The following is a 13,445-nucleotide window of genomic DNA, read 5'->3' on the forward strand; positions in this document are numbered from 1 at the left end:
TGGGCTACATCTGCAGTGCCGCAACATTTTTCCTTCGTGGCTTTAGCTCATCTGACAGCAACAAGCGTCTGGGTTAGAATCTGTAATTTAAAATCAAGTGGCTTGTTTTACCTACCCGGGCGCACATAAACTATCAACGAAAGTGTTTACAATGACCTTGGGAATGCGAGCGAAGATATTTTGATAAAAGCCCGGCGGGGGACGCGTAGGTCTCGCGGGTGCGCGTCTGGCACGGGGGCGGCGGGGCGGCCCCGCGCTTATGTAACCAGCGCCCGGCGCTCCGCGGGCTGCGCGCCGCTAATTGGCGCCCGGCCTCCGCGTCCACGTTCGGGGACTTCGGGAGGGGGGCGGTCCGGCTGCGATTTAATTACCTTCCCCGGGGGCAGGCTCGGTAAGGCCCCTTTTAGGGCACGTTGCGCTGGAAACAGCAGCTGCAGCCCGGGGGCCTCCCCAATGAGGGCGCGAGGCGATTGCGCCTTAACCGCCCTCGTGGGGAGTGTGCCCCGGGGCGCTCCTGCAAGCGCACGAACCGGGCACGATTCTGAAAATCCTCAGGGTGAGCCCCTCGAAAGCAGGCCGCGGGGACCAGCAGGAGGCTCAGCCCCCGAGGGAATGGCCTGCCCAGCCCAGGGTCCGGGAGAAGGAAGGAACCTGGTGGCGTCCAGAGCCTGCCAAAGGGCCCCTGGAGAATACTGTGCTAGCCTGAGCTGAAAAGACAGGCCCCCGTGGTGGCTACTGCCTCTTAAGACAGAAGTGCGTGTGTAAGAGTGTGTGTGTAAGTGTGTGTGTGTCTGCGCAGGAGCAGGCGCAGGCTACAGGAAGATATTGGGGTCTCCAACAGGAGGAAATAAAATTCTCAAAGCTGGGGCCAGGGTTTCCATGCGGGGGCCCTGGAATGCGGTTATGCTAGTGAGAAACACCGCATGAAAGATGTATTGCACTCCTTCCCCCCCAGAGCGGTGCGAGGAGCACAGGGGAAGTCTGCTGTAACCTGTTGTGCCTTTGGAAAGCCTTGAGAGCGACTGAAGTTCGTTTTCCAACCGAGGATCATCCCGCGGGCATCTTAAGAGAGCTGGCAGGGAGCAGCGCTGAAGGGCACATGCCTGAGAAAAGCGCCTCGGTATTTGTCAATGTCTCTCACAGGTGGGGGGAAAGATAGCTAATGAGATGTGCCTAGTGGGGAATTCTCCACCTGGCTGACATTGGCAGTGACTTTTTTTTTTTTTTTTTTTTTTTTTGCCCTTGCTCCTGATTTTTACCTGCAGATGTTGAGATGGCTTTGGGGGCCTCTGTGAAGCTGATCTTTTGCCTCTGCTGTTCCTCGGATCATCTGGGGAGGAAATGAGGCCCTTTCACATACAGTGATGAATCTAGTTTAGAGCATTTTTCACCTGGTGAATGAAGGTCCTGTAATTTAACAAGCCATTTCTTACTAGGCTGTCTGGCTTTTTTTTTTTTTTAAATCGTCGCCAAGCCTTGCCTCACAAAAAAATAAACATGGACTGGTGTCTGCTTTATCTGGCCTTCTTTTAAGGAACACCCTCAGAAAAAGTAAAATTTCCAAATGTAGGCATATCCACCAAGATTCTAACTCTATCTTAAAAAGAAATAGCATCCATTTGTTTTTTTAATTAGAAGAGTTATGTTCAACTGGAGGACATTTCAAAATTACAGGGGAAAAAACCCTACAAAATGCAGCTATAATCCCACCACTCACAGGGAACTGTTTTTTCTAAGCACGTAAGAGCTCCTTTCTTTCTGTAGGATCATGCTGTACATTTTGTGTAGCCTGCTTTTTTGTACTTAATATAATGTGAACATTTCTTATTCCAATAATTCTTTTTCAACATTATATATATACATATATATCAACACATTGTTTTTGTATGTCAACAGCTTCACTTATGCTACAATGTACTAACATCTTATTTCCTGCATCTCCCTAATTTCCAAATAATATAGTTAACTTGCTCTTATGCCTTATGCTTTCTTGTTTCAGTGAACAAAGGAGTATCTAGTTTTTATTTATTTTCTAGTAGAAGAAAAGTAAATGATGTGAGTAGACCAAAGAAACAACACAACTACAGAAAGCTTTTTGTTCTCTGCTACAGCAGTTGAAAGAAAATGTAGGAATTTGATTTCTACCAGCTCTGATTGCTGAGTTGGGTGTTTATCTCCCTAAACTCTGAAAGGGCGTGTCTATGTTTTCCTTTGGAGTAGATTCTTTGTGCAGTGGAAATGCTGTGTACTTGACCGGGCTCCAACCGAGCACACTGTCTCTAACAGAAGATCTACGTGCCCATGAAAGACACACGCATACTTGCTAAACCATGCACATCCAACTCCCCATCCCTTTTGCCCTCAGACTCTTGGCACAGGTCATTTGGATGCACCCAATGTACTTTTTCTGTCTCAGTGATCCCACCTACAAGAGGAAATCCACTCAGACGGCTTTGTTATTAAATAACCCTCAAGATACGGAAGTGGGCACTGATATAGGCATCTTTTCCCTGGCAAAGCGTTTTGGTGAACTGATGAATTTTCAATATTCCTTTTAAGGGCATTGAAGGACAGACTTCATATGCTCCATGCCAACAGAGTTCATGGAAATTAAGACTTTAAAAAAAAAATTAGCATTACATTGGCGTCTGGATGAATGCCCTCCTAAAACATTTTTTTGGCCTGTCTAAAAATGCAATTTTAGGGATAATCAGATATGCAGCCCCTTAAAAAGCATTCTTTTATTTTGTACTTGTGTTTCTTTCTATGTGACAATAAAAGAAAAAGAAAAATGACAACTTACTTTCATAGCAAACTGGATACATGTCTGTTCATCAACTTGATATGAGACACAAAGCATAAACAAACCAAGATAGGCCACCAAGCAGACCTGCAACGGAGAACAGGGACAACGCGATGTTATCAGGGCGAGGCATGCATTCCAACAGCATCAATCTCAGTGTCTTCCACCAGTAACGGCCTTCGTATCCAGGTGTTTATTTCATTTACTTATCTTTATTTGCTATTTTTCTCAGCTTGTGGGATGGAGTTTTAAAAATAGTAAAATCAATTTAGCTAGTATTTATTAAGTCCTTTGGATGTGCCAGGTGCTATACAAAGTCCTTCAGAGTATCCAGTGATGAATAAACTTTCTCAACCTCAGTAAGTGTACAGTCCAAGCCAGGCCAAGCTAAGTACAAGCACTATTCTGAAGCAGGGCATAATATGTCAGATGCTATTCAGAGACGTACAAAAAGAGGAAAAAGTAACACTGAGTTGGGCGATTTAAAAAGGCATCACTAGAGAGGTAGGTTTGAAATGGTCCCTGAGAGGGCTGATGGTAACCATCATGATTACTAACATTACTGAACACTTCGTGCTGGGGCTCTTCTAAGGGCTTTGTATGGATTCCTTCATCTAATTATCACAATCCCCTATTAAGTAAGTGTTGTTGTGATCGCCATATCATAAAGAAACAAAAGCACAAAGCTAGTAAATAATGGAAACAGCACTCAAACCAGGTAGTTGAGTGAAACAGCATGAACAATAGTCCAGAGGCAGGACACACAAATTGTGTGGGAAGAACAGCCAACGTGTACCTAAAATTGAAATAACAAAATATAGAATTACCTGGAAAAAAAAACAAAACCCAAAATATAGCACTACCAGAAAAGGTAGGTTGAAAAGCTGGCTTTGTAGGATTAATTGAGTAAGTGGTGGGACTCCCTTGAAAATTTTTGTGCAGTGGAATGACATGATTTAAGACACGTTTAGGAAAATAAGCAGTGGTGTCAGGTGGGTTGGCAGTGAGAATATCGGGATATTACTTTACTAATCGAAGCAAGATTAATATACCAGGTGGGTCAGGGCTCAGAGGGTGGCAGGCAAAGTCAGAGAAAGTGGCAGAAAGGAAAAGTGTAGCAAAAACAGAAGCCGTACATCTTGGCTATGGCATGACTGAAGGGAGGACACTGGAGGAGAAATGAAAGCAATGTCCAAGCTCTTGGGTGTCGTGGAAAGAGAGGAGTGTGCCTGGCTGGGAGAAGGCTGGCAGGAAGAATGGCAACTTGAGAAAAAAGATACTCAACTGGTTAGTCAAACCAGATTTTCTTTTTAGTGCACTGGAGTTTTTTAAATTTTGGGTTAGAGTTTCTACTCAATGCCTATCTATTCACACTCCATTTTGGAAACCCTAAATGTTGCTAAGTTCTACTTTAAGATAGAAAACATAAGCAAAAATATTGCATTTTCTGATAAATACACTTTTCCTAGAAACAGATGTTGGAAGAGTGAGAGCCGCCTAGCGAGTCATCAAATGACTGGCTTGGTGATATAATTCCTATCCCTAGGGCCAGCTTCAAACATAGACCATTTCTGCTAGGGTGGTAGAGCTGTTGACTTAGAAGCCATCATAGCATTTTAAGGTAACACCTCTATCCTATTCACTCCTTGATTACAAAATCAGTAGGCTGCTTGTCCCCTCATGGGTTCCCAAGTTGAGAGGTGTTCAGGTTTCTACAGGGCCATGAAGCCAAAAGCCAAGCCTTCCTTCGTAGAGGCATTTGCAAGGTTTTCCATCATTAGGACTAGCTGCATGGCTTAAGAGTAGATACCATGCCCAGTGGAGAGTCACAGACTGAAAATATGTGAGCATAGAGTGGACTGGAGAAGTCCAGGTAGGAAGCAAAGCAGACAGGACCCAAGGAGACAGGTTTTCAGCAGAGGTCTGGAAGATTTGGAAATAATGATAGTGAAGTTGTTTGTGTAGCCCACACGTGGCTGATGTTTCCAAGTCAGGGATGAAGTTCTTTCTCAAAACTCTTTTTTAACAAAATATCTAATTGAGGTATAAGTTTGATAAAAACTGTAAGGGCCTACTATGTGTTCTTGCATTAAGAATTTACAGAACAGAAACAATGGAAAAAAGATTTCCTTTTTGTTTATTGACAACAAACCAGATGGAGCCTTCTAACCTGCTTTTATGGGGACTGTTAAATCCCGAAGCACATGCCTACGCTCCCTGTTAGTGTCTCTCTGTAGGTGCACAGGGTCAGGCTCTCTCCCACATAACTGTCTTGGTCCCCTCAAGGCTGCTGTGCTGAAGCTGTCAAGTGCCAAGACTTTCTTCTTGGTGTTTATGAGAGACACATTCCAGAAATCAGGCCTCACTGAGTAGCATCTTAGAAATCTGCCTCTGTGCCTTGCTTGAACAACTTTTCCCACTTTAGTAGAATCTACTTCTTTGTAGCCTTAACCTAGGCTGGTTTCCAACAAGAAGCTGCACAGGAGCCTATGACCTCATTGTAGAGGATTTCATTCACTTAGTCAATAGACTGAACTTTTTTAAGGCTATGCAATAGCCAGACCCTGTGCACAGCTCTGGGAATTGAGAGGTGAAAGGACAGCCTCAGCCTTCGAGGAGCTCTCAGCCAAGCAGGGAAAGAGAGAACAAAGTCATAATACTGTGTAGGTACTAGGACCATGTCTGTTGTGATACACAGGAGAGGTGATTAAGCCAAGGATAATTTGGGGAAGCTTCCAGGAGGAAGATGGGTTTTGAAAGATAAGAAACTAGTTAGGAAAGGGAGGCGAGGAAGAGTAGAGAGAGTCGTACTAGATACAAAAGTATGGAGAAACCCAGAACAAGCATTCAAAGACTCCTAGAGCTCCAGTTCAGAGGATGAGGGAAGAAACGGCAAAAGATGTGCTCACAGAGATGAACGGGAGGGAGGGCACAAAGGACTTTTATTTCATTGGAAGCAGGGGGAGGATGTGGTGAACTCTTGACTCTTAGAATGACCCTACTGGCTGTGAAGAATGGGCTGGGAAGGGAAGACCAGCTAGGAGGCTGCTCATCTATGGAGAAATGACAAGTGTCCGAGCTCAGGTAGCAGTAGGGATAGAGAGGGCGTGCTTGAGTGACAGGAAGGAAGCAGAATACATAGGCTCTAAGGACTGACTAAATGTGAGGGCTGAAGGAGAGGGAGGGGTCAGGAAGGTACTAGCTACTGGACTTGAGCTGCCAAGTGGAGGGGGTTGACATGTAAGTCATGAGATGCAAGAGGAGGAACAGAATGGGAGTGGAAAATGATGGTGCCCACATGGGCTCGAAGCCCAGCCACCTGGGTCCAGAACTCAGGAAAGCAGTCTGTGATGGAGATGAGCATTTGTCAGTCATCAGCATATGTAAAGCAATTGAAACAATCAGAAACCTTGCACCATCCAGAGAGAGTCTAGCGAAAACAGAAAGGACCAAGGAAGTTACCCAGCTATGGAGAACCTTTGACTCTTTTGAACAGAAAGCACCTCAAATACACTTCTTATAATTATGGTTGTACATCATGACATGTCTAAATATTACAAAACTGACCATCCTTTTGGATTTTTATTTTATTATTTTTTAAAATATGTTTTTTATTGATTTTAGAGAGAGAAAGGAAAGGAGAGGGAGAAAGAGAAACATTGATATGAGAGAGAAACATCGACAGGTTGCTTCCCGCATGCACCCCAACCAGGTATCAAACTAGAAACTTGGGCATGTGCCTTGACTAGGAATCAAACCAGTGACTTTTCTGTTTATGAGACAACATCCAACAAACTGAGCCATACCAGCCAGGGCTCCTTTTGGATTTTTAAGTTTCACTTCTAGGTCTCTGATTGGGCATTTGCTAAAAAGCCTGATTAATTCAACATATTGCCATTTCTTGGCCTTCTGATAGGGCTCAATAGGACATAGGAGTGGGTATTTCATTTTCTTATCTACAGCTTTGCATGATAAAATAATACTTCTTTATCAGAGGGTTTATTAGGAGTTGAGTGTAAGTACATTCTAGGAGAGTAGCATTTATTAAATACTTAAAAATGAAGTCTTTATGGCCATGGGGAGGAAACCTGATTTCTCACGCCAGACTAAGGGTCTTGTTTCCTTAGCTGGCAGGACGTGGGCACACCAGGAAGACAGTGTTCTGGCTTCCCAGGAGGGGAGGGGAAACTCATGGTAATGAGCAGCGAGACCCGCCAGGCCTATCTGGAACAACATTCCTGGATTCTGGGCCAGAGCTTCCATTAGATATGGTGAGGTGAGGCCCGTGGAACAGGAAAAAGGCAGTTATGTAAGGTTTTCAAGAAGGCATTTGTTGGACCAGGCCTGGGGCAGACAGGTGGTGTCACTGAGCACAGAGCTGAATATGAACTGGGTGACACTAGGAAACCAGTGCTGAAAGGGCCACTAGCCTTTAAGATCTTGCTAAGATTTAGTCCATGTACAGATGGATAATTCTGTTGCTAAGAAAAACCTGAAGTGCTTTCTAATAGAAAACAGAAAATGACAATTACCATCATTTTTAACCTATTTTTAGATGCACGTTTCTACAATTTGTTTAGAATAAAGAGAACACCTAAGTTTTGAATTCTACATGCTGTCTAAAGTTATTCTTTGTCTGCTCAGAGTGAAGACTGCATTCTCTCTCGTGAGTTAGGAAGTTAAACAGAGCTGAAATGTTCTCTGAATGTTAAATCCATGTCTAGATGTCTGAGGCCTGAGTCTTGTCACACACTCTCTTTGCTTTTGCTATCCCGCCTATCATACCTACAGCGGTGTCTTTCGAGGGTTGGCATTATGAGTAAAAGGTGAATGCTGGACCAGTGTCTTGGAGATTTACCTACATATTATTTTTAGTTTTTCATCTGGGCCAAGTAAGAAGGTATAACCCAAAAACACTTTGTGATATTTTGTGGTATTTACTTCTCTCAGTGTCATACGCATTTATATTCTGGTCTTGTGACATTCACACAACCTCCAGTTTATTTGTTTTCTCTTCTTTGTTGTCAGCAGAGCTGCTTGACAGGGCTATCTGGGGAATACAACCTTTCTTGTCAAATGCCTTTCAAGGCGTCTCTCCCTCCCCCGCCCCCGCCATTCGTATATCTGAAATGTGACCCTGTGTCTGTAAGTTAATGAACTTTCATCTTTGTATTTAAAGTGCTTTAGTTCAGTCAATATACTAACCAGATGAACTCTTTTCTCATGTTTGCACAACCCACTGATGAACAAGAGATACAGCAGAACTCTAAATGTTTCTCTGGATATATCTCAAGAAAATTCCTATGGATTTTCATCTATTTAATAGAATTTAAGCTAGAATATTAGAAATCATTTTCTTTTTTCCCCCCTTGATTCCAGAGAAAGAGAAAGGAGAGAGAGAGAAACATTGATGGGAGAGAGAAACATCGATCAGTTGCCTTCCACATGCACCCTGACTGGGGATCGAATCCATAACCTGTGTATGTGTACTGACCAGGAATTGAACCCACAACCTTTCAGTGTGCAGGACAATGCTCTAACCACTGAGAAACACTAGCCAGGGCAGAAATTGTTTTCAACAAACTATAAATATATTGCAATCTGTCCATTAAATGCAGTCTCATTCAGGAGAATTGCTGATTAACACACAGTGTGTCAGAGACTTAAACAATATATCAAAGAACATTTCTTGAGGCTATATTAAAAGGATGTTTATTGGATCAAGATTTCAGAAGGAGGAGAGAAAATATTTTAGCATAGCTTAAGCATTTTTACTAGATTTTCATTGCCACTGCCAGATGGCAAGGCAAAGTCTAGGCCACTGGTTGAGAAGAGCCCGAAGGGTCTGGTACAAACTGGCCCAATACCCGAGTCTCTGATTCAATAGGTCTGGGCTGGGGACCTAGAATTTGCCTTTCTAACAAATTCTTGGGTAATGCTGATGCTGCTGATCCTGAGGCCACACTTTGAGAACTACTAGTCTAAGCGAAAAGCAGTCTTCTAAATGCTGACGCCTGGTGTGGGGTTTATTTGAATGGTTGGGGTTCTAAAGTGATACACTGACTAGTGGCGTTTCCTATGGAACAGTTTGTTTATTATAAGTAATAATGAGAAATAACAATAATAGTTTCCCCATAAGGAAATTTACCCTTTGCTATTGTAGGAGTCCTGAAAATTGGGGGAGGCCTTTGGCTTCACTGTTATGTAAATATGACCTCATTCCAGAGCATGTAGTTTCAATGCATATGGTTGGTCGTTTGGGAAGCATCTCTAATCATCAGTTAGTGTGTGTGATGTGACACTCTACTACTCTTGACGGGCATTGCTCACTCCACTCCAAGCAGAGCAAAGCAATCACCTCCAAAACTGGACCACCTATACCGTGGTGAGGTGGGAAAAGTTTAACCACTTGCTGCAGGGTTAGGGGCTGATATTTGTACCGTGGCTGATTTCAAGCTACTGACATGAAATCACTGAGCACGGAGTTGGGAAGAGATGTGCACAGTCAGCTTTCATAAAGTCATCAGATATACTCTAACACACCCCTGCACCTCCACCACATTTTCTGCCTCTTCTGAGTCCCTTCTCTTACAGAAGCATCTGGTTGCCAAGTGAGATTTGTTTGTAATTACAGTAGTCCCCCCTTCTCAGGGGATACCTTCAAAGGCCCCCCTAGTGAATGCCTGAAACTGGCTAGTACGAAGCCCTATATATACTAAGTTTTTTCCTGTACATACATATCTATGATAAAGTTTAATTTATAAATTAGGTACAGTAAGAAATGAAAAAATAACTAATAATACAATAGAACAATTATAACAATATGCTGTAATAAAAGTTATGTGAATGTGGTCTCTCTCTTAGCAGACTAGCATGAATTTCTCTTTCGTTCACAATTTCACAGGTAGAAGGTTCATTCTTACCACAGATCATAGCAACCTCAGCATACAATTTTTTCTTTCCTGATTAAGTCAAGAACTTTCACGTTTTTACTTAAGGAAGCACTTTACAGCTTCTCTTTGGCATATCCAGAATCACTACTCTTGTGTTTAGGGGGCATTACTAAGTAAAATAAGGGTGACTTGAACACAAGAAATTCAATGCCACAACAGTTGATCTGATAACCCAGACAGCTCCGAAGTGACTAATGAGTGGGGAGTGTCTACCTCATGGAAATGCTGGACAAAGGGATGATTCACAAGCCAGGCAGAAAGGAGCGTAACAGGATGAGATTTCATCATTCTACTCATGACAGCACCCAATTTAAAACGTATGAATTGTTTATTTTTGGAATTTTACACTGAATATTTTCAGACTGGCCTTGCCAGTGGGTAACTGAAACCACGGAAAGTGAAACCACGGCTACCGGGGACTGCTGTATATGCCAGGCACTGAACTAAGCACTCATTGCAGTGTATCCTACTTGGTCTTCATATAAATCCTATGGGGTAATTGCTATTATTTGCCCCATTTTGCAGGTGAGGAAACTAAAGCTCAGAAAGGTTTTATGCTCTAAGATCACATAGCAAACACAGAGCTGATAGCTGCACCTGTCAAAGTACACAGCCTGCCTCTGAACCATTACGTGGCCTGGCTGCCTCCCTGGTGGCGTTTTGACAGCACTGTGAGTGAAGTGAGAACTGCAGAAATCTGGAGACTATTCCATCATCTGCTCTTCTCCAGTGCTGAATGGCCTGAAGCGCCACTCCTGAGACAGGGTGTAAAAATCAGTCTTTGATGTCCAAACAACTAAGCTGCAGGAAGGTGACACAGTCTTTGAGACCCAGTGTCATTATATATAACATGGAGAAAATAATGCTTAGCTTATCATTTGTTTTAAGGATCATAAATAATGTGCCTGGAATTATAGTTGGCATTATTTCTGCCATCTTCTATGACCTCAAACTGTGCTAGTATAACTTACTCTGAAATTTGAGCTGAAATAAATAATGTATGTAAATGTAGGCCTCTATTACATCTTAGAAATAATCCCATTCTGTTCACTTAACAAATATTCATTGTGTGTCTACCACAATGTGCGGGGTAGTCTTTGAGGCTCTGGAGATACTACAGCGGACAGAAGAAACAAAAATTGCTACCTTCATAGGGCCAATGCTTTAAAGTGGAGCGGCAGAGCGTAAACAAATAAGTAGGTATGTCAGTTGTATAGAAGAGCTATGGAGAACATGGCATTTATCATCCCAGCTTCTTTTTTCCACAAACATGATACATAGTAATTAGGAAACTACAAATAATAAGTCCTTAAAATGATTTATTTCTCTTAAAAAATGAGTTGGTAATGCCCAGCAACACCTTTAAAAAAGATGGTAGACTCATGGTTGTTTCCTAGGAGAGCCTTGCTGGTTCAGTTACTTCCACAACACATATCCTCTATAAGTTATGTAAGATCTCACGGGTACCATAAAAGATAACATATACCTGCCAACGAGAAGGGGCAAAGGAGGGTAGCTAAGTAAAGTTTTTTAGCAAACTGGGCCGCATACCTAAGGACAGAGTCTGTGGCAATGTATCTTAGCTCTGGATCTGACAGACCTGGGTTCGAAACCCACCTCCACCGCTTTTGGCTTTTGGCTTTGGAAAAGTTAACCTCTTTGAGACTCAGTTTCCTCAGCAGTGGGATGACAACAATGCCTACTTCATAAGCTGCTGAGGACTACATAAGCCACCATACGTAAAGGGCTTAGTAAAACACGCAGCACACACGAAGCAGTCAGTACATATTTGTCAAATAAATAAATTACTCCTTTCATTGAATGACTTGAGCTACTTTTGCGTTCATAGCAAGGGCCCACTTTTCAAAAATCTTTCCAATAATGTTGACATAAATAGTCTGCAAGCACTTAAGAGTTACAAACTTCTTTTTGTGTTTCTTTTCCTTTCTGCTACAAGCCTATTTATTATCCGCTACCCAGGAAATACCAGTCTTGGTAACCATGCCACGCTGTATATGCTCCTTTGATTACACAATTGTGGTTTTATAAAGACAAGCATTTAATATCTGAAAAAAAATGCTGTTCAGCTAAAACTATTTTCTGTCCATAACAGATCCAAAATTAATATTACTTTTTTTTAAAGGCATAATTGTTTCAGCCAAACGTAGTGCACAGATATTAGTGGGAAATTCCAAAAGTAATAGCTATGTAAATACAAAATTCAAAATCAACCGAAGAATCTATGGCAAAGTCCACCATCAAGCTGAGGGAGAAGACTAACCATCTGTCTCTAAACATTACAGACATTAATGGGCAGGCATCAGAACCCAGGACACTAATTATAAAAATGTTTAATTAGTATTGGGTTGTTTTTTTAAAAATATATCTTTATTGATTTCAGAGAGGGGAAGGGAGAGGGAGAGTTGAAACATCAATGATGAGAAAGTCATTGATCAGCTGCCTCCTGCACGCCCCTGACCGAGGGGGACAGAGCCCGCAACCCGGGCATGTGCCCTGACTGGGAATTGAACAGAGATCTCTCGGGTCCTCGGTCAATGCTCAACCACTGAGCCACACTTGGCTGGGCTAGTATTGGTTTTTATTAAAGCAAGCTCAAAGTAGTAGCTTATTTTCAACTACAACCAAAACTATAGCCAGCAACAACTTTTCATAGCTAGCAACACAGTAGTATTTGTTTCAAGTATTTTTGATATGATATATACATATACAATTTTGATTTATATATACATGTTATATATATCCTATATCTTTTTACATATTATGTATACCTTTGATTTTCTTAACCAGTGTTGCCCTGTAATTTGCATTGCCGTGTAGTTTAGCAAGATCTGTTGTACAAGCACAAAAAGACTGGGAAGGAAAACATAGAAAACTATCCTGATGGAACTGACAAAAAGAAGTTGGAACTTGTGACTAGCAGCCAGATGAAGGAAGTGTGAATCCCCCAAATCCTGTGGATAGAGTGTGCTTTCCTTGATGTTCCTGCCAAACTAAGTCTGGAAAGCCAAAGAGATCTGCAAAAGATGTAGAAGCACAAAGTTGCTGCAATTTGTAAGTTCCAAACCCTTGCTTGGAAATGACTGCAGATAGCTCATCATTTTAAATCAACGAATCTCACAAGTGAGTGTTTCATCAACTCACAGAACAGAGAGGAAAATCTGACAGCTATCCTAGTGTATGACTTGCCATGGATGGAAACATTCAAGTAGAATTCCTTTGGTTTGGTCTTATTTGAATACTATAACAGATTTGTATATCCATGTTAAGTTTCATATTTTATGGGAACTGCTGGGAATTTTTGCAATTATATCCTCAAAAGACAATAAGCACAAACAACACAACTGTGAAGTAATTAAGTTGATTGTGGGTGAAAACTGAGCTTACTAGTCATAGGACATGAACTGCGCCTTTGACCTAAAATGTCCTTTAATTTATCCTTCAGTTATGTACTCCTTCTTCAACTGTTTTGAATCCAGTAATATTCATTCTTCAAACCCTGCTCAAGGATCTCCTCTACCCAGAAAAGCCACCTTTTATGCATTACCCACTTTGTATACATTCCTTAAAACAATGCAAGAAATAAAAAACATTACCCCATTCTATAGAAAATTGTGACTCAGAGAGGTTAAGAAACTTGTAAGTTAATTCAAAGATTTTTTTAAAGCATA

At 41.9% G+C, this 13,445-nt stretch overlaps 1 protein-coding gene across 2 annotated transcripts in view; it reads right to left on the reverse strand.

Annotated features, from left to right (window-relative positions):
* The window catches only part of SSPN (sarcospan), a 31,003-nt gene that overhangs the window by 3,867 nt on the left and 13,691 nt on the right, over positions 1–13,445 (reverse strand). For both annotated transcript variants that reach the window (XM_087813941.1, XM_087813942.1), the window contains exon 2: positions 2,804–2,890. In XM_087813941.1, coding sequence (XP_087670067.1) covers positions 2,804–2,890 — 87 coding nt within the window. The remainder of the gene's footprint in view (positions 1–2,803; positions 2,891–13,445) is intronic.

The sequence above is a fragment of the Miniopterus natalensis genome, chromosome 2 (genome assembly GCF_054644295.1).
Source record: "Miniopterus natalensis isolate mMinNat1 chromosome 2, mMinNat1.hap1, whole genome shotgun sequence".
In the NCBI taxonomy this organism is placed as follows: domain Eukaryota; kingdom Metazoa; phylum Chordata; class Mammalia; order Chiroptera; family Miniopteridae; genus Miniopterus; species Miniopterus natalensis.